Source organism: Lagopus leucura, unplaced genomic scaffold (genome assembly GCF_019238085.1).
Source record: "Lagopus leucura isolate 7727_CA_CO unplaced genomic scaffold, USGS_WTPT01 Super-Scaffold_100157, whole genome shotgun sequence".
Taxonomy (NCBI): Eukaryota; Metazoa; Chordata; class Aves; order Galliformes; family Phasianidae; genus Lagopus; species Lagopus leucura.
The window spans coordinates 11,291,679-11,313,102 of NW_024962334.1; the positions used below are offsets into that span (position 1 = coordinate 11,291,679).

General features: G+C 39.3%; 1 protein-coding gene across 1 annotated transcript; it reads left to right on the forward strand.

The window, feature by feature from the left end:
- The first annotated feature begins 390 nt into the window (after positions 1-390).
- LOC122189367 (cytoplasmic dynein 1 light intermediate chain 1) lies at positions 391-16,725 on the forward strand. Its single transcript, XM_042888511.1, has 12 exons — positions 391-405; positions 3,915-4,074; positions 5,961-6,191; positions 8,573-8,742; positions 9,905-9,998; positions 11,609-11,744; positions 12,116-12,227; positions 13,021-13,080; positions 13,209-13,253; positions 14,242-14,362; positions 14,513-14,671; positions 15,793-16,725. Exons 1-12 carry the CDS (start codon positions 391-393, stop codon positions 15,903-15,905), a joined length of 1,416 nt encoding a protein of 471 aa, XP_042744445.1. The 3' UTR covers positions 15,906-16,725.
- Positions 16,726-21,424: the final 4,699 nt, after the last annotated feature.

Below are 21,424 nucleotides of genomic sequence, written 5' to 3' on the forward strand. Positions count from 1 at the left end.
CTAATGTCTGTCATGGTGACAATGAATGATACTCAGGATGGTTCTATGTGCAGTAAGAAATTAATAGATGTTTGCCTTGTTCTAAGACAAGTGATAGTCTGCTTCTGCTTTTGTTTCCTAAACTGGAAGATAAGTGGAAGTGTGAGTAGTAAATATTGATAATTATCAATGCTTAATGGAACAGAAGTTCTGTAACCTAAATTTCCTCTGGCTTTGGGGCTGGCCAGCACCCAACAGCAGGGAGTAGGGCAGGGTTTTGTAGCATGCTGCCTTGGTGCTCCTGGCCAGGAGTGCTTGAGTGGCTTGTCAGGGAGTGAAGGAGCAGCATGGGTATGGAAGTGAGATGGCTTTTGTTCAGCTGAATGCAAGGCTCTCCTTTTGCTTAACAAGATGGTGAAATACTGTGTAAGCAGATTGCTGTGACTGCTTCCTAGCTCAGCTTCCGGAAAAATTAAATCTATTGTCTCTCATGTTTGTATTCAGCTTTAGTGTGCAGCACTGCTTGCTGGGAAGCATTGCTTCTGTTTCCTCACTGTATGATTAATGTACAAGTGCAGCTTGATGTAGTGGGGAGTTCTAGTTCTTTAAGATTTATCTTAGAAAAGGAGGGGGTTTGGTTACTTATGAAAGCAGGATGCAAACTCTTACATGTGCATCTTCAGTTTTATTCTGCCTTGCAGCTCTAGAGCAAGAATTGCATGTCTGGAATGTTTTGCTCTGTGAGCTTACATATAGAAATTTGATTATCTTATCTTTTGAAATAAAGAAGCCACCAAAGGATTTTCTGTCTCAAAATTTTGGAAGGAAGAGGGGTATGATGATTACTCCTCCTGGAGGTGCATGATAGCACTCTGTCTTGCATGGTGTTTCAGTAGAGCTTCAGATAAAATGAAGCACCTTATTTCATAACTTGAACAGGCAGTAAAGTTTAAGACCTGGGGATAGGACCTGTTCCTTTTGTTTGAAACTAAGTACCACTGCTGTTTTCTGTACTTCAGGGTTACCCAGAGACAGTGACAAAAAAATATTCTGAAGTATGCTAGGGTTCAGAATGTCAAATGCTACAAATGTGTGTGTATCCACGTGTTCTTATTTAGAAATAAGAGTATATGCACACTTTGATGTATGTGCCTGGCAGTACCTGCACTAATTGTGTTATGGTGCTGTCTGTTACCCCTCAAACTTAAAATAACCAACAGACTTCCATTTCCTTGTCATCTGGTGGAGGAAAGCTTCAGTATATACTAAAAGCATTACAATAGAAGATTTGGGTTTTGGGATGCCTTAGACATTAGCATTGCATGCAGGTAGAATTTGCTAAAAAGTTATTAGAAAGCAGAACTATACTGCTGCTATTTCCCAGCATAACTTGGGTATGTTCAAAATTGGTTGACTTCTTGGAGATTTGAAGGCTTTAGGATGAGAAAAAAATAGGTGAATAGCAGGGATCAAATGTATTTGCAGCTATCACAGTTGTAAAAGGTATGTCCAACATACTTAAGAATATTTATTACTTAAGAAATAGAGGCAGAACGGAGCATCAAGACTTTGCTCTCTTGTTAAAGGTAATCTTTTCTTACTTCCAATGAATGCTGTGGGCAAGGAGGAAGAAGTGCTGATGTCATACACCATGTCCCAGTTTTTACTTTCTGACAGCTTTTTCCAGACGTTGACTCTAATTTGGCTTACGAATCTTTTGGGAGCCCAGGATCACCTGTGGGTTGGGGCACATCTGGCTATGCAGCCATCTTGCACTCTTGTGGGCAGTTGTGTTTGTACGCTGCTTAGTTCATGAGTTGCTTGTTTTGGGCCACTTGCCAGTGTTCTTTCTAATGCCTTTCTTCGTGTATTCTTTGGCTTCCCTTGTGTCAGCTGCACATCTCACTATTCTCTTCATTTACCTGACTAATTAATGAAATTAAGGGTTTCTTTTGCGATGTTGGAACTTCTCGTGACCACAGGTGTTTCTTAGTCAGGTTGCAGGCAGTTTTATTGCGAACTGGCAGATGAACTTTGCTGAAGGTGCTAAGCTTTCCCAATGCAAACAAGTTGTAAACTTTGTTACCACCTATGTGAAACTAGGTAGAATGTAAGAGAACTTAGCTGGAGGTAGCTAGTGTGAGCAACCTGGGAAGTGGCAAACTGCAATCCTCTTTGAAAGGAATAAGGATTGTTTTATCTTTTGAACGTTTGGAACCAAAGCTACCTTGTTTTGTGGGATTTTTTCTTTTTTCTCTTTTCTTTTTAATTTAAGTCTGGTAAAACCTATAGAAAACTTCAGCAATAGTAACAGCACCTTCTTGCAGTGTACCTTGCCAGTGCAGCAGCTCAATAGAATCTCCACTGTTACTTGTAGATGACGAGTTCAAGAAGTTGGAGTACTTTGGTGAAGGCAAGGGAAGAACTGTCATTTATCTGGGGTGAAGAGGCTTCAGTTGTTCACCTTCCAGGCAGAATTTCTTGTTTAAAAGAATATTCATACAAGAAGAGGAAAAACTTGTGTGAATAGAAACTTGCTGTGCTTTCCAGCATTTAGTTAAAATTACCTGTAATTGTGTTTTCTTTCATCCTTATATGTAACAATGAAAATTATTGCCCTTGCACTTTTTTCTTTTTTATGTAGTGCTTACACTTTCACTGTATTGTTGAGACTTGAAAAAATGTTCTTTTTGGCATGAAGTGGATAAGGTACCTAGGAACCTGTTATTAATTTTGATTTTGTAACCTGTGAGTGAGCTCTGGGAAGTTACTAATCTCCATCTTCACTAACCGTTGTCATGAAATCAGAATCCTTAGAGTCGGAAGGGATCTTTAAAGGCCATCTATCCCAACTCCCCTGCAATGAACAGGGACACCACAGCTGGATCAGGTTGCCCAGGGTTGATCCAGCCTCACCTTGAAAGTCAGCAGGGACAGGGCATCCTCCACACCACTGGGCAGCCTGTTCCTGTGCCTCACCGCCCTCGTGGTAAAAGACTTTTTCCTTATATCTAACCTAAATCTCCCCTCTTTAAGCTTGAAACCATTTCTTCTTGCCCTATCATTACAGACCCATCTAAAGAGTCTGTCCCCTTCTTTCCTGTAGCTCCTCTTTAGGTACTGAAAGGTTGCTCTCAGGTCACTTTAAAATCTCTTCTCCAGGCTGAACAGCTCCAGCTCTCAGACTGTCAAATGTGCTCATCACTGTATCAAATTAGAGAAGCAAAACCCCTGATCTACATCCAGGTGTACTTAGGTTACTCTTTCAGACTTGAAAAATGGTGCCTGAAGTTTTCCAGCTCTAGGACATGTACTAAGAAGATCTTCAGGATGAGTCTTTGGCAGAAGTTGAGCAGTTGTGTACTTATGGTGTAAGGTTCACTGGCAATCTGAGGTCCCTTTGGAGGGGAGGGAATAAGTGGGCATTAAGAGTGGGATCAATGGATCTGTAGGCTGTGTCAGAATGTACAACAAAAGTTTTCTGTTTTCCACCTCCTTTAAAGCTTCTTCAGAACTGTAGAAAAGATTCAGAGAAATCAACTCATAAAATTATAAGAAAACAGTTTTGCCCTATTCAGCTTGCTGTTCTGCCCTGTTTGACTGGGGGGAATTGTCAGTGGCATTCTTCTGATTGTGTGATGAACTTACTCTCACTTGGACCTCTACTTCAGAAAGACTTTGGTTACAAGTGAAAGACTGGAGTTGTTTCAAGTGTTAAGTTAGCTTGTAAAATACGTATGAAAACTTTATTCAAAATGGATAGGTACTGTCATAACTGCCTTTATAACTAATTAGAGATGAGACTTGAAGATGAACCACGCTCTTTAAACAAATGGATGAGTTGGGCAAAGCCCTCTATATTTTGAAAATTTAATGAGCTCAGTTGTCTTGTTAAAGAACGTTTCCTTCTTGTCACAAATGATTTTTAAATGTAGCTGAGTTTTAAGATTGAGTGTTATCTAATTTCTGTCTCTCCAGGTGAAGATGGAGCAGGTAAAACTAGCTTAATAGGAAAAATTCAAGGAATCGAGGAATACAAAAAAGGAAGAGGCATGGAGTATTTGTATTTAAACGTGCATGATGAAGATCGAGATGGTAAGTTTCTTATAATATTTTAAGCCAAAGTAGTGGTTCAGTATTGTGATATTTAGAATAAGAATGGGATGGTTTTCTTTCTCAGTAGAAGGTCGGTTCAGTCCACAGCCAATTTGTTATGATGAGGTTTCTCATTCTAATCTCCTTCACATATATCATGAATGACCAGGCATGAGGAGGAGAGGAGCCAGTTAAAAGGCTGAAAAGGCCAGGAGAAAAGCAGTCTTTTGTAACATTCTGAATGGATGGTAGGCAAAAGTGCACTCGTCAAACCTAGAGGAAAAGGTGTATAAGACTCACACTACAGATATCTGTACCTGTGGAATGCTGAATTCCACCCTGATGCTTAAATTGAGGGGGAGAGGGTGAGGGAAGGAGGCTGTAGCCTGTTTATGCACTGCATTATAGAATAGTTTGGGTTGGAAGGGACCTTTAAATACCAGTGAGTTCCAACCCCCCTGCTATGATCAGGGATGCCTCCCACTAGACCAGTCTGCACAAAGCCCCATCCAGCCTGGCCTTGAACACCTCCAGGGATGGGGCATCCCCAGCTTCTCTGGGCAACCTCTCCCATTGCCTCATCACGCTCTGAGTGAGGAATTTCTTTCTAACATGTAACCTAAATCTCTCCTTTTTTAGTTTAAAGCCATTCCTCCCTGTCCTGTCACTGCATGCCTGTATAAAAAGTCCCTCCCTGCCTTTCCTGTAGGGACCCTTTAGGTACTGGAATGTCACTGTAAGGTTTCCCTACAGCCTTCTCTTCTTCAGGCTGAACAACCCCAGCTCTCTCAGCCTCTCTCCATAGGAGAGATGCTCCAGCCTTGTGGCCTCCTCTGCATGTGCTCTATCTGATCCAGATGCTTCCTATTTTGAGGTCCAGGGTTGAACACAGTACTGCAGGTGGGGTCTCACCACTAGGTGATGAAGTGTAATGAATTATCTACAGGCAGTGCTTAGAAGCATCTGAGTGTGAATAAGAATACAAAAGTACTTGTGGGTAAAAATGACTTCTCCGTGCTATGAAAACAAATGCAGGTTGAAGGAGAAACAGAAGTTAGTTCCTTCTACCTTCTGAAATCACCTCCTTTCTTGACTTCCACCTTTGGCTTTTGGTCTCAAAGATGACTTTATATCACAAAGTTAAGAACTGATTCTGAATGTTTTCCTCAGAGCTTCTGTATCAAGCTGTGAAAATTTACCTGAAGGCAAAATGTAATTATATCATGCTATCTAATTTTGAATCACTAGCTCTTCATTTACTTCAGAAGTGAAGTGTTTCTGAGGGTAGGAGTACACTGTTTTGGTGGAAGAAGCAGTAAGATGGCCTGTCTGCACTGTGATTGTCCTTCTGCATATCTGAAGAATAACTTTCTTGCCTGTTCACTCTCCATCTAAATCATTAAAGCTTATGACAGAAACTTGCAGTTCTGCTTCAGTTTTCTGATGGCCAAGATACAGTTATACATGCACATCACATTGAATGAATTCAGCCATCCCTTTTCAGCCCGTCTGCTCAGCTGACTGCCATCTCCCCTTCAAAGCTCCCCCTTTAAGTTGCTTTTCCAAGAGAACCATTTTCCTTCTCAAATGGTGAAGATTAACATTGGAAATATTCGATTTTTTTCTCTGAGTTTTCATCTTCAGGTACTCTGTTCAAGATCTTCAGTTATGGCCATTAAGCTGAATTCTTCAAACTTCAGTGTCTCTGAGGGGCAAGGGCTCTCCACAAGCTGCAGTTGCTGGTGTATGTGTGTGTTAAGCTGACTGATTTAAACATGTTTTTTAATTTTCTTGACTTGTATTTTACATACCTAATGAAAATGTAATAGTTATTATGGAGTGGACTGTTGCAAGTGAATCTCAAAATGTTTTTTCTTTTGTTATAGACCAAACAAGATGCAATGTACGGATTTTGGATGGTGACCTGTATCACAAGGGTCTCCTTAAATTTGCAATGGAGTCAAACTCACTAAAGGACACTCTAGTTATGTTGGTAGTAGACATGTCCAGGCCTTGGACTGCAATGGATTCTTTACAAAAATGGGCAAGTGTTGTAAGAGAACACATTGACAAGTTAAAAATTCCTCCTGAAGAAATGAAAGAAATGGAACAAAAATGTGAGTATTCTGTAGATATTTAGGATTCCACTTCAGTATGCTTAATGCTTTCTGTACAACTTAATCTCTCCATTGCAGTCTTTTTCTCTATTGTAAAAGTGGCTTAAGATCAGGAGTTCCAGGTTGAATTGTCTTATTTCCTGGAGAAACAAGATAAGATTTATCAAATGAAAAAAATGTAATGGCTTTCTGTTTTATATTTAATTATTTTAAAGGTGGATTTTCATCTTTTATACTGCATTAGTCTTTTACTTGTTCCTGTAACCAGTCAGGCTAGATAATTTTGGGTCTTTTCTCTGTTTAACAAAAATGTAAATGTTGAAAGCATTCAGGATTATTTCATGCCCAGTAATGTTTGGGCCCTTTATGCTTGAGGAGTTATTCTTGACACAAATGCAGCTATGTATGCTTTGGTTTGGGTTTTCTTGTGTTGTTTTTTCTGTTTGTTTGGTTCTTTTGGCATCAATATGCTCTATCACTTTCATGTCTTTTTAACTTAAATATGCAGAACACAAGGTTATTGCAGAATTCCTTGATCTGACTGAGCTTGCTAGTGTCATAGCACCTACTAGTTTTGGGCAGCCACCGTATTTCACTTGTGGTACTAAATCATGAACCTTGCCCCTTCACCTCTCTGAATTACTACAGGAAGCAAGCATTTGGGAAGGCTGTGTGTGATCAAATACTGTGGTTAAAACTCTATTTATTGAAGTCTGAAATTTGTCTCTAGAATGATTATGTTCTTAAGCACTTGTTGGATAGCTTTTTTTTTTGCTTTTTTTTTTTTTGACATCCAAGTTGTAGCTGTGCTGTGATTAAATGGGCAGTAAGGCGACAGCTTACTTTTCTTTTAAAAGATTATTCTAAGGGAGTGTCATTCCTGGGAGTCATCTTAAATTCTTAGTGTGAAAAATTAAGAGAGGGAGAAGAGTGCTTTTGAGCGTTGGTCATTTTGTTTTGTTGGTGGGAAGGCTGTGTATTAAAATTACCAACTGTTTCAGGATATGGTTTTACTGGATGAAAGTAGGGATGCAATATCTTTGCTATCAAAACTGTGCAGATGGTAGCTTTGCTTCTTTACCGACTGACTGAACAGAATAGAAAATTTTACAGAATCCAGAAAAAAGTATTCCAAGGTCTCTGAGTTGATATGGTGCATTAATCTTTTTTTCTTCCCTTGAGTTGCTGGCATATCCTGGTGAGAGCTCTGGATTAAAAACATAATCAGTCTGGGAGGCTCTCAGACCAGACTGAAGGGGCAGCGTTGCTTTAATGAGAGCCTCAATCAACTGCTGAAGTAGAGATGATGATCTGTACCTATGCTTCTTTTTGTTCTGAATTTCGGGTAGAAGAGCTGAATAACTTCAGCCCAATGCACTTCTATCCTGGATGCTGGATAACTCCGTGTTCTGTTAATTCACCCGATGCTTTTCTAGGTAGGAACTCAGGCCTTCAGTCGGTTTAGAAAAGGTAGGGATGGATGAAGGCAAATCAGGACAAAGCAGTGAGAAAGTACTGGAGTGCTGGTGTGTGTGATTCATCTGTGATTCTGCTAAATCATCTTGCTGCCTGGATTTCTGGCTGATTCAGGCAGTGCTACCCGTGGAAAAGTAATGGAAGTGGTTTGGGATAGAATCCTTTTTCTGCTGGGTGAAATCAGACACTTGATGTGAAAGGTACAAACGTCTGATGCCTGATGCTGCATCCCTGGTGGGATGCACATTAAGTGACCTTGTAATTAGAGCTTGGGCACTTGCATCAGAACTGGCAGGAGTTACACTTATAACCTTGCCTTTTTTTTTTTTTTCCCTTCTAATTCTTGTTGGATTCTGACTTGCCTTCCTTGCTAAACTTTAAAGTAGTATCTGATTTGTTGTAAAGTCATGCCAAATGTTTAACATACTGCTACTTAATAATCTAGTTATTGACTAATTTTTTTGTTTGTTTGTTTATTACTAGTATAGATTCATGGTACAGAAAACTGTGGATGAGGGACTTTTAGGTCAAACCAACTAAATGATCTGTACAAGGCTTGCTGCTGTTTATGCTAACAGATTTTTGCTAATTTCACCAAGAACAATGCAGGGGACCTTGGTTCTGTAGTAGATTTATCAAGCAATGATAGCTAATAGCAACTGCCCAGTTGTTCTTCCACAGTGCTAAAAGTCAAAATGGGTTAATGCTGTCCTCATGGACACTTGAAACTGGCCATGTTCTTCTGCCTAGCCAAATAAATGAGTGGCACTTACTGCATGTTCAATTCTTTCAACCTACAGAAGCACTGTACTGTTAGCAGTACTAGAGATCAATGGCAGTGGAAATCAATGTTGAAATACTAAAGTAGATGATTTTTTCATATAACTTTTTTTTTTTATTTTCAGTGGTAAGAGACTTCCAGGAATATGTAGAACCAGGCGAGGATTTTCCAGCTTCTCCACAGAGAAGAAACACTTCATTACAGGAAGACAAAGATGACAGTGTGATTTTACCCCTGGGTGCAGATACACTAACATGTAACTTAGGCATTCCAGTAGTAGTAGTTTGTACAAAGGTTTGTTTCACATTTTAGGTTTTTTGTATGTTTTATTAAGGGGGTGCTTTAAATTGTGGATTTGGGGTGGGAAACTCTTGGTTCTAAATTCATTCTGAATACGTTGGATAAGAATTCTTATAAATAGGTTTTATGTTGAAGGTTGGGAATCTTCTGGAAGCCCTATTTGCATGTAATTTGGATGTAGTATTTCCTGTGGTATTACCAGTTTTCAGGGAATTGAGAAATACCTCAGACTTGGTTTTGCTCTCAGAAGTGAGCTAGTCAGTAAGCAACTAAAACTCCCTTTAATTTACACAGCCATTCTTTATTCTGTAAACGATGGTTTGGATTTTTAAATACTTCTGCTTTTTTTTTTTTTATGTGAAGGAAAAAGTTTCAGGGTGCTAGCTAGTAGAGTGCTGCTCTGCTAACATTGCTCAGTTCTTAGGGTGTTTCTGTGACCTGATTTGATTTCTATTAAATGCCTCACACTTTTAGTCTAGAGAGAAAGTAGTGTAGTTCTCATGTTTTGTTTTATTCCCCTGTGGCTTTTCAGTTCTCATTGGCATTAAACATACTGCATCTGCAGCCTCTGCTGGCCCAAAGAGAAAGAATAAACCTTTTGATGCATATGCTGTTACTTCTAGAGAAGGCTGACTCTCTCATTTGAAAAGCACCTGTATTTTGTTGTTTGTTTGTTTGTTTGTTTTCACCTCCTGGGTCTCCATTATTCTTCCCTCACCACAACCACTATTTTTTTCTTCTCATCTCCACGCTTCTTGTTTTGGCTTACCTTTGCAAAGGGTGAGCAAGTAGCCAGCCGAAAAGAATATGCCTTGTGATAGCACAGCATTGTAAAAAGCACTGTGCAGGAAATGCTTGTATTCAATGGATTGGTGTTCAATAGAGATGTTGATTTATTGCATAACGTGGTTGCAGTTGGGAAGAGAATGGAAAACAGCCAACACTTAAACTCCCAATTTAAGGCAGCCCATGCTACCATATGCATGCTAAGATGCAGATTTAAAAAAATATATAAAAAAAAATTGTGTTTCAAAACAATCTCAGGAGGTTTTTGTTTTTTTCCTTTGCCCTCCATGGCTCAGAGTTGTGAAGGAGGTGCAGCAGCACTGCTATTTCAACAGCTGGCTGTTAATTAATTCTGTGCTTATTTTAACAGTGCGATGCCATCGGTGTTCTGGAAAAAGAGCATGACTACAGAGATGAACACTTCGACTTCATTCAGTCACATATCAGACGGTTTTGCTTACAGTGTATCCTTGAACGCATCATCATAAAGACGATAAGGACTCAAAGCTTTGCATTAATTGTGACCAGCTTAAAAGAATATTTGCATCTTTACCAAAACTGTGCACAACTCCTGCTTTGTTGCTGGGCGTCTGCTTTGGTTATTCTCTATATACAATGCTGGGTTAAATATTTCCTCATTCTGTTGAATAATTTTTTAATTGAATTGATTGAAATGAATTGAATTAATTCATTACAGATATGCAAGAGTCTGGCACGTTCCCTTACTTTGAATTTCTTTCCTTGCCATTTCCATACTGAAGAATCAGTTCCTAAATCAGCAAATCTTAACCAACAAGCTCCCTAAAATAATAAGAAGATAATTCATTTTAGCATGAAATCATTTCAGATGTCCATATCTCTTTGACTGAATATGTGGTGTCTTCAGGGTTCAGTAATCCCACAGGTAAGGTGATGAGGGAAGAAAGGAAATAAAAATTGATGTGGGAAAGATCCCCTGGCTTTCCTATTAGTAGGCACAACATATGTAAGTTGTCACTATGCTATGTATAAAATGCTATTTAGGTAGCTAGGTGTGCTCAGATCTAGATTTTAGATGCCAATAATGTGCCTTCATTGTGTCATCATAATGTGTGCTGTAGGAAGTGGGGGTCTAAATACTACTGGAGAGACAAAAATTAACAGATGGAAAGGTAGTTCAAAACCCTGAGATCCTACTGAAGTACTGTGATGGCACCTCCTTTGGATCTAGTTTTTCAAAATGGAGTTACAGATAATTGCAGTAAGTTCTGTAGATGAAGAAAAGGAATATGAAACTTTAGTAGGAGTTAGTCCATGCAATTGCCATGTGCAGCTCAGTACTGTATTCTGAACGTCACTGAATGGGAATCAGATCTTGTTAGATTACTTACCTCTTTCAGAATTTGAATTTCATCTATATAGAAACTGGTTAGGGTTTGGGGCATTTTTATAATATCAAAGTGACAACTACTTGAAACTTCCCTTGTTGCTTTTATTAATCCTGTGTGTAAATAATCTTCCTTTGATACTGAACCGTATGAGAATAATAATCACTCATTTTAGTACTAACGTAGAGCACAACTCATTTACCTTCCTTTCAAAGGAGATCACTCTGTAATATAAGAACTTGGTCCCAAATTTAAAAACCCAGCTGGGAAAGTGAAAGACCTTTTGTATTCTTGGAGCTATTGATGTTAATGCTGTAGTATCTGTGTCACATCTCTGTGTAGTCCTGCAGGATGGGAGAATGATGAGATAAGGATATGGCATGAAAGTTTTCACTTGCTGAAAGCAAAAAAAATATAATTATAAAAGACAACATAGTGAAGCTATTGGTACTGTGGGCTTTGAAAGTGAGAAGAGCCTTTACTCAAAAACCAACGGATGAGTTGCCCTAAAATATATGCAGGAAGAGAGACTTAAATTCTTCAATAGCTTATTTCAAAAAATAGCATTGGAAGTTGCTTGACCTATTTGATTTTTGTATTCCTCTTAAGTGTTTCAGAGGAGATAGCCTTTAGAACATCAGAAATGGGCCATTTTCCTATTTCTTACTAACCTCTAAAATGGAGTTTTCTTTAACAAGTGTACTCAGATGGGGCCGCGCTTATTTACACCTCGGTAAAGGAGAACAAAAACATTGATTTAGTCTATAAATATATAGTCCAGAAGTTGTACGGGTTTCCTTTCAACGTTCCAGCTGTTGTTGTGGAAAAAGATGCAGTATTTATGTAAGTTACCTGCACTGTTGTGTGTATATGACTACAACATACATTTGTACAGGACTGCAGAGCCTTTTTTGTCCTGTGTTTTTGAAAGATGAGTGTAACAGTCTGCTGAGCTGGGGGATTTGGAGAGGGAAGTTGGCTGAGACAACAAATACTCACTTCCTCAAAGAGAAACGATAAACCAAGAGGCATTTCCTTTCTGTTATGGTGAACCAGTCCCTGTCTGTAGTTACCTGTACTGGTCAATAACCCCCTTGCACAGAAGAAAGGAAATGACAACTTTCTGGGCTTTCAGTTCCATGTAGATGAGAACTGTGTTCAAGAATAACCTGAAGTAATGATGGAATTTGAAGCCAAATGATCCTTCCTTCTAGTCCTGCAGGTTGGGATAATGACAAGAAGATTGGCATCTTGCATGAGAACTTTCAAACACTAAAAGCAGAAGACAGTTTTGAAGACACCATAAGAAAACCGCCGGTCAGAAAGGTAAAATGAGAGGTTTTAAAAATGGAATATATTTTGCTAGTGCTTTTGGCAGCCTATCTCCCTGTTAGCTTTCAGAGCTTTGCTTCCAAGAATACGATAAACTTATTTTTGCTTATTTTGTCTTTTCATTTTGTTCTCAGTGTTTTCTTGGTGTTTTGTATAGCTCTTCTCCAGCTTACACAGTACATTCAGAACTTTTTGGTGTATTTCCTCTCTCATACCATTTAAGAATAAAGGCTGAACTGTATGGAAAACATGGAGGGATTGAACAAAATGCCAGCAAAGAGGACCCCATGTATATGTAGAAGTTATTGAGTCACAGAAATATTTGCTTTCTTTCTAGTAAAGTTAAGAGCTTGGGAGTGATCGTTTTCCAAGTGTCGATTAAGCTGAGAAAACTTAATGCTGTGTCCTTCTATAAGCTTTGGGGGAGAAACCAAGACATAAAGCAATGTGTTGAGTACCAAGAATCCAAGGGAAATGTAACTGGCAAACTTTTTGCATGATTATATGCTGTAGATTATAAATTTTGGTATTTGCCTTGCTTGCTTTGGCAAAGCCTGTCTTTGGTGACTTGCTGTGTAGACCTGGATCTAAGATGTTTCTATTTCTTATGCCACTTCATGCTAGTGCAAAAGTCACTGTAAGTAATGCCAAGCTCAGGCCAGCGTAAGGTAACAACATGCCCCAGAGTGTGCATCTGTGAACAGATACTGTGTATCCTATGCTTTATGTTGTATTCTTGCAGATCCTGGTATTAGTGTTTTGTTTTTTTTTTTCTTTTGTGTTGCAGTTTGTTCATGAGAAAGAAATTGTTGCAGAAGATGACCAAGTGTTTCTCATGAAGCAGCAGGTAATGTTCTGTTTATAAAACAAACAGCTGATGTTTCATCTAACAAGATTCTTCAGGAAAAGAAAAAAAAGTTTTGTAATATCTAATAATACATGGGTTTATTGGTTGTTTGTTTTTCTTTCTTGCAGTCTCAATTGGCGAAACAGCCTCCTACTGCTGCAGGAAGGCCAGTGGTTAGTAGTAACAAAGTACTTCCAATACCATCACCTGTATTTGAGGGCTGTTGGTCTCTTAACTGCGCGTTCAAATAGCTTTGATCAATTTGTTTGTGTAAACTATGTAGTGTTTAAAGCATATTTCTTACACTGCTCTAAAATGATGACACTTCTTCTCAGCTAGGCATGACAACTTGTATTGGCAGCAAGGGCTAAATGCTGTGGCTTTACTTTTCAAATGTTAGAGTGCATCTAAGCAGTTACTTGCCTACCCTTTCCATCCCAAGAGTGTGCCAGGGAGCAAACTGTATGTCAGCTGAATTGCTTTGGTGAGTTTTATATCCAAAATTTGGCACTGTCATTCTAGGAATATTGAAACTCTGGGGGAAAAAAATATACATATGGTTAAGTGAGGGTTATGATGTCCAAATTCAAAATAACTAGAAAGTAAGAAGTTTAATAGAGAGCATGTAAATTTTTAGAGATTACTTCAACTTTCTTTAGATGAACTGCAATTTTACAAAAACATCTGTTATCGTTGAAGAACTGAGTAATGTTTTGGGGGGGGGTTATTTTGTTTGGAGCTTTCTTGTTCACTTTTTTCCTTGGACTGCCTTTAGTCCTTTCCACGTAATTGGTGGCATGTGGTGTTATCTTCCCAAGAAGCTGATTTTAGGTCCTCTGCAATCTCATCGGTGGAGTTTTCACTGTGATCAGAGGAACTATAAAATAACAGCTTCATTTTTCTCATTGAGGTGCCTGGAGGGAAGCTTCAGCAGTGCTTCAGTTGCACTGAAGTTAATATTTGTAATAATGTCATAAGTGTGGAGAAAAAAAAAAAAAAAAACATGTAAAATTTAATCTTGCCTCATTTCAGTTGTGAGGGGAACAACATTATTAAAAAAGAAGTAGAACTGAGAAGCAGGTTCTTAGTTTCACATGCAATTACAGTGCATGAGTTGATTCTCTGGAAGACTTTTTAATTTTCTCCTCTTTCTTTGCACAGGATGCCTCACCGAGAGTTCCTGGAGGATCTCCTAGGACACCAAATAGATCTGTAACATCCAATGTTGCCAGTGTTACACCTATCCCTGCTGGATCCAAAAAAATTGATCCCAACATGAAAGGTACCTTTTTCTTTTCGGGGACAAGAATTAATTTGGGGAAGTACCTTTAATATGCCTATTTAGCATAACTAAAATATTGAATTGCTATTTATCTGGACAATGTTTGGATGTTTTTTGTCTTTCCTACCACTCACTCCTGTCTCCTTGCAGCAGGAGCTACCAGTGAGGGAGTCCTGGCAAACTTCTTCAATAGTCTGTTGAGTAAGAAAACTGGTTCCCCTGGTGGCCCTGGTGGTGTTGGTGGCAGTCCTGGAGGTGGCAGCACAGGAGGTACTGGCAGCAATCTACCACCATCAGCAAAAAAGTCAGGTATGCTAAAAAGATCAGCTTACAATTCAGACTGAGCTGCGCATCATTCAGTGTAGTCTATCAGAAGTATGAACACTACTACTTGTAACTGCATGTTTTGTTGGATATGGCTTCTTATTGTCACAGTGATTCAGTATTGCCTGCCCTTCTTAAGGCTCAGAGGATTAAAGAAAACCTTCTCTTGTAGCTGTGTGAGCAGCTTATGCCATAAATAATCTTAATATTATTCAGATACAGCGGGACTTCATTTCAAAGTGATGTGTATTTTTATCATCGATGTTAAAATGACTTCAATACTTTTTAACTTCTTAATAGTTTTTGAACTTCCTTTTGCCAGTGCTACAGCTCTGATTTGATGAAGGTTTTGACTGAGTGACTTCAGCAGTCAATCAATTTAGTATTTTCTTTCAACAGCATGTTTAGTATTCATCTGAAATGTCTGACAGTGATTCCTTTAAAGCTAGATGCATGGAAGGCTGGGGAGTAAGAGTTATGAGTGACTTGGGGGAGGAGGAAAAAAAGGTGTATTGCAAGCTAGGGTCAAGTTTAATTGTGAGTGTATAAATGTTTGTGTTATCCCAAGTTATGGGGGAGGTAAGCAGGTGAGGAGAGTGAGGGATGTGCCACCTGCAGGTGTGCATGCACCTCGAGCAGCAGTGTCAACTTCAGCTGACCAAGTTTGTGGAACAGACTCTGGCCTGTGGCAAAACTCCTGATTTCTATTCAGAATTACTTCAAAATACAGCTGATACAGCAAATCATTCAGAAGTATTCATAATTTACAGAATACAGAGCAGTGTATTTTCTAGACTTTACATTAACTCTTCATATGCCCACAGCTTTATATACAGTTATGGAAGTTACTTTGAAAAATCTGAAATAGATGATGTGACTATATTTCTTCTGTTCCTTTGCTGCTGATTTTTGGCCTTAGGCATTTACTGCATGCTTTAGGTTACAGAGTAAAGTTTCTAGGATTTGCCTGAAGCAATAACAGGTTGTTTTTTCCTTTTCCTTTTTTTGTTTGGCAGATTTGCAGATGCTTCTTGAGAATTGAAATACAAAGTCTTTCCCAAAATGGTTTCATTAACATCACTGAGTGATGTGCATTTCTTTTGTAGGTCAGAAGCCAGTTTTAACAGATGTTCAGGCAGAATTGGACAGAATTTCACGAAAACCTGAAATGGTTTCTCCTACATCACCTACGTCTCCCACAGAAGGTGAAGCATCTTGAAGACACCAAATAAAACCAATTATTCAGTTTTCTGGGGTAATTCAAACTTGCCTCTGCCTCTTCCTTCAGTGACTGGAACAAAAGAACTGAAACGTCGTTTCAGACACAGTTTGTCTGTCTTTCTTTCATGTGTTGCCCAACTTTACAAAAGGGATCTGTACAGGTGAAAAATGGTATCACATCATGTAGGACTACTGTTCACAGTGCAAGAATAGTAGATAAATTTCTGGGTTTTGCTGATAAGTCAGTGTAATTCTGTGAAACTGACAATTATGTCCACTTACAGATAAAGGTTGCTTAGAGCAGGAAGCTGATGCACACCACAGGCACTTAATTTATATTGATTTCCCAACTTATTAGTTGATTTTAATACCCTCTTAAGTAGAGCGTAAACTTCTAAAGGAGAGAACTACTACTAGTTGTTGGAAAATAAAATCACTTGCACAAAACTGTAATGACAAACTCCAAGTATACTTGAATGCTTGATTTGGAGCATGTTTGCAAATCTGTTTGTTTGAAATGCCCTGAGATCTATATTGCATTCAAAAACCCATGCAAAAACTTCATTCCAGACTAAGATCTTAAATTAGTGGCCAGTTTTTTCGTTGTTTTCTTTGATTAATTTCAGACACTGAATAAAAGATGTATAAAGAAAAAGCAGAGGTTAAATGTACAGATTATCAGTATCCAGATTTGTCTATATATATATGGCTCAGCCTTAATGTCCCCCACTATGTTTCCCATATTAATTATGGTTTAAGATTGGTCATCAAAACTGTAATCAGTTAATAAAGTGTTCTCTGCATTCAAATTTAAGTAACTTTCATTGAAGCCATGGCATTCTTTGTTTACAGCTAAATTTGAGGATGTGATGTAAAACATCTTAAATTACACTTTATCTTGTACCTCTGTTTGAATAGTATCACTGGTAGAGATTTAAACTTCCTTACAGCACTGCTTCTGGGAGGAACTGGATAAAAGTCTGCTGTGTTTGTTGCTAGCAGTAAAACTTGCTTCTCAGACTTGTGTGGGTTCTGCTGCAAGCACACCAAGAATCCTGCTGACAACTCCAGCATGTTAGAATGGCCTGGGTTGAAAAGGACCATAAAGATTATCAAGTGTTGTATTAGATAGCTGACCAAGGTCAGGGCTTCAGCTTTCAGTACACAAACACTGAGCATCCCTTCACTGTTCTGTTTCAAGCTTGTGGGCTTTTCCTACTGATAGCCACAGGATACTAAGTGTAAAAAGTATATCCCAATCTAATAATTACCAAGTAACTTCAATGAGTTTAAGGTTTTGTGGTTGTTTTTTTTCATTTGTTTGTTTTGTTATTTGTTTTGGATTTTTTAAATAAAGCCTTACTTTCTCCAGCTTATTTAGGAAACTTCTAAAGGCTCCTGATGAAGGAGTACATCTTCTGTATTTTGAATGTGATGCTAGTCGTATTAAATTCCAATTTAGGTTCGCTCCCAGTGAAAAAGGCTGCAACCCAACAGACTGGTAACTACATTTCAGGTGTATAAGTAGAAATTTAAAGTTGGTACGGTAGCTAGTCTGTCTATATAACTGAGAAGTCATATACACATTTCAGAGACTGCCATGTTTTCAGCTGAAATGTGAGAACTGCCAGGAAATAGTGATCTTTTACCCCAGATTTTCAGCTTAAAATTTGCAGAGCAGGTTTATAACAACCACTCTAGTCAAAGAAATTATATAAGGATGTAGAGGAAAGGAAATTCCCTAAAGGAGTTTATTTTATTGGTAGCTGGTTCCTTAACTACACAGGCTTAGCTCTGAAAGTGCAAAGTAACTTCTTTATTGTGTAGTGGTTTTGCAGTATTCACACTGCAAAACACTTTGAAATGCTACTTTATGAAAATTCATCATCTGCTCTTCTTGTGTGCTAGGCCAGAGCCTTGTACTAAGTAACACCAAAGGTATTAAAGGCATGCAGGAATGATTAGAAATGCACTTGATGTTACTGGTGCTGTTATTCCTTGTAGAACTGAGATCATTGCAAATCTCCCACACCTACAGTTTAGGGCACCAAAGAACAATGATGAATAAGGAAGAGGTGTCCTTTCCAAGTATCCTTTGATTGTTTTCACCAATGGGTTCCTTTGGTGCCTGAAAGAAGTGGAAATAGCCCTTTCACAAAGCTTTGCTTTGCACGCTGCTTCTGGTAAATTCCACTTTCTCCATCTGCTGTTGTCGAAGCTGTCCAGTCAGCATAAACAGGCTGTAGTGATGGCAGCCTAAAGAGAACTTAAACTTGAAGTAGGAAGGCTAACGACTTTGATGCTGTTGAACAGAAAGGCCAGGTAGAGAAAGTTCTTTCTTAGCCCTTTTGTGAAAAATAATAGTAATAAAAACCTTTAAGAACCAAACAGCTAGCAGTGGTTAGGGAAGGAACATATTTAGAAGTTTTAAATACACAGAAGTGACTTTTTGTTTCTAGAACTTCTTTTTATGAAGTGAAATTCCAATGAGTCATTAGTAAGGTTTTCCCCAGTCCCTGCCTCCACAGAAGAAGAATAAAAGGCCATCTAAAATCAATAAAAACCATCTAGTTTGATGGCTTCTAATATATTGTCGAGCTTTCCCAGTGTTCTGATGGTGATGCATGCCCTGCATCCCTGATGGGAAGCTTCTCCCGCCACACCTTCCAGGTCAGTTCACTCCATGCAGTTATTCATCAGCAGGTCATGCATTTCTCCATGTGTCACCTTTGCTGAATCACCACCATAGGCAGAATTGTAAGTTCTGCAGTTGGAACAGTCGATTAATGGTAAGCAGTCCCTACGTGCCAGCCCACTATTCAGTATTCTGAATGAATTGTATTAAGTATGGTTAACCCTATAATGAGAAAGTATGCTGTCCCTTAATCAAACTAAAATATAACAAACAAGATTCTTGTATTTTGAAATAATACTAAATTTGCAGTTGTAGAACCATTGGCTGTCAAATACCTCATGGCTTTAGAATTCTTTTTATGCAGATGCATTGCAGAAAACCAGTAACAAGAATTATCCTAGCCCAGCATTTGGGAAACATGGAGAGAGTTGAGCATTTTATTTGTTTTGGTGCCATGAAGGCTATTCAGAAATAGCTGTTAGAAATACCGATTCCTGATCTTTGGCTGTTTAAAAATCCCACCTTGTGGCTAGTTAGCACAGTGCTCAGGCTTTGTGAAGTTCAGCTGCAACACTGAGCCCAGACATAGAGCCTTTGGAGCTGAGCAAGAGTCAGGAGATGCAACGTGTGCAAGTCTTGTCTGAGTTTGTCTGCTTGTTACAGACCTTGCTCTATGATTCCCAGGGCTAGCTGGTCATCTCATGCAGAGAACTTGTGTGAAAGGATGCTGTTAGATGCCTGCATGGGAACCAAAGCCAGGAGGGAGCCATGCCTATGACTGTGGAGTTTCCGTGGAGTTTCCCAACTTGTTCTGTGGTGATCTGCCTCACCACTCTTCAAATGAAATGGAGCCTGCGTCCTTTGGTGGTTTGGGCTTTTAAATTGCTTTCCTATTCTTATACTTCTTTCTCTTTTGAAAAGAAAGTCTCCTCTCCTCAAAGGAAAATAAAAGGATAGAATTGTATTTCTGAACATGGGAAAATGAGAATTCATTTGTGAGAAGTCAGGTCAAGGGAGTGAAGGATTTATGTTTCAGCTTAATCGGTAATTCTGTAACACAGAACGAAGTTAGTTCCAAAGGTTTACTGGGGCTTCACTTCGTAAAAACTGGGATGATACCTGGCCTGTACTCACCATATCCCAGGGGCTGAAATTTATTCAACTGTTTTGTCACTCCAGTCACACTTCTTTTGTAAATTTTTTCAATGCGGTGAGGACTGATGTCCGTGTTATAAAGCTATGCTGTAATCTCCCCTAATGACGTAGGTTTCTCCATTTAATAGGTACCGATTTATGGACACTGTGGTGGTTATCTTTGGAGAAGATGTAATGCAGGAGAAAAGTAGGTCACTCATCACTAATCTGCTCCCACCAACCTCCTACTCCTTGGCTGAGTGGAGATGTTGTGGCAGTTTACAACCTAATTCTGGGACTGCTTTCTGCTGCAGTGTCCTGCTTTAAGCTCAGGCTTTGCCATTTTGGTAGAGGTTGCATGAGTGAGACAGACTTTAATTTTTGAAAACTCTGTCAATGCATAAAGAGAAGAAATTGAGTAAGATTTCTTGATGGTGCCTATCTGCAATGGGATTTCTATTACATCACAGCCAGCTAATTGCAGTCGTTTACATTAAACAGACATTACGAATCACAACTACTGTTTTGATCTGCATTCCCTCTTTAAAGGGGAGTGAACTTTAAAGCTGTACTTGAAAGACAGTTCTAGTGAAAAGGAACAGCTCCAGTTTGTGTGCACAGCAGCATTTGCATGTTTTAACAAAACGCTGCAACTGTTTTTAAGGTATTTTGTCCTACGCTGTCTGGTTTTCATTCCCTCTCTGCTACGGATCTTTGTGGTTGTTTTGCTTTCCATGTGTTGCCTTACAAATAAAGAAAGCAGCCTAAATAATCTAGGATTTAAACGGCAAGCCAGCTTTTACACTTCCTGCTGAAGGCCTGAGCAGGAAAAACAAATCTGAGGAAACAGCAGTAAGTAGAAAAAGGTTACAATATATTTTATCTTCAGTCAACTTTGTGTAGTTTCTCTACTGGTCCTTGAGAAGCAGCTCCTTTCAAGAGTTGTTCTCAGCAGTAACATCTGCATTCATCCTTTTGTAAGGCTGCCTTAAGGGCATGGGTAACAAGACTGGGAACAGCTGCAGGTATCCTTAGATGGTACTGAATACTTACTAAGGAGAACTCACAACTGCTTCTATCTGCTTAAGCCTTGTCTCCCTCAGACAAGAGTAGTCTCACTACATAGGACATATTGTGGTCATTCAGCCAATTTTGAAACATAAACACAAAATAAAACAAAATAGGAAATTCCTTTAGAAAAGGCCTCTGTAATACAGCCTTCCTTACACCCTACTAATGTAAAAACCAGCAATGAAGGCACAGCAGTACTCTGGATCCATAACAGTAAATATCATTTACTACACCTACCTGCTCAGCCCTGCACTCCTGGGATGCTGCATGCAAAACTGCATTAGACACATCCCCAACCCCCAGCAGAAGCTGTGGTGCACTCACAGCAATACCTTCCTCATTTCACTGGGAACTCCTGTGCCTGAGGAATCACAAGGTTTGCCGACTCACTTGCCTCTAAAGCCAGCTCCTGCAACAGGCACTGTTACTGGCACAAACACACCCGCACCACCCAGCCCAGGGCTCCCACGCTGTTCCTCTGGGTTGTGTTTTCCTACAGGGAGTGGTGCCATTTACAGCCTGCTAGCAAACAGTAGCCCAGAGCACGCCCCAAGTGCCTTTACCTGCTCTGCCTTTAGCTGTCCAGGCACGGCGGCTCCCAGCAGGCACAGATGGTGCCTGATCTCTCGCTGCTGCACACACGTCCTGCACTGCTGGGCTGAGATGGGCAGTGTGAC

Bases quoted from the DNA above. Each gene is read 5' to 3' on its own strand.
- LOC122189367 (XM_042888511.1), top strand. The intron at 11,745-12,115 runs GTAAGTTACCTG...CCTTCCTTCTAG, and splicing joins GAAAAAGATGCAGTATTTAT to TCCTGCAGGTTGGGATAATG. The intron at 13,254-14,241 runs GTTAGTAGTAAC...TTCTTTGCACAG, and splicing joins CTGCTGCAGGAAGGCCAGTG to GATGCCTCACCGAGAGTTCC.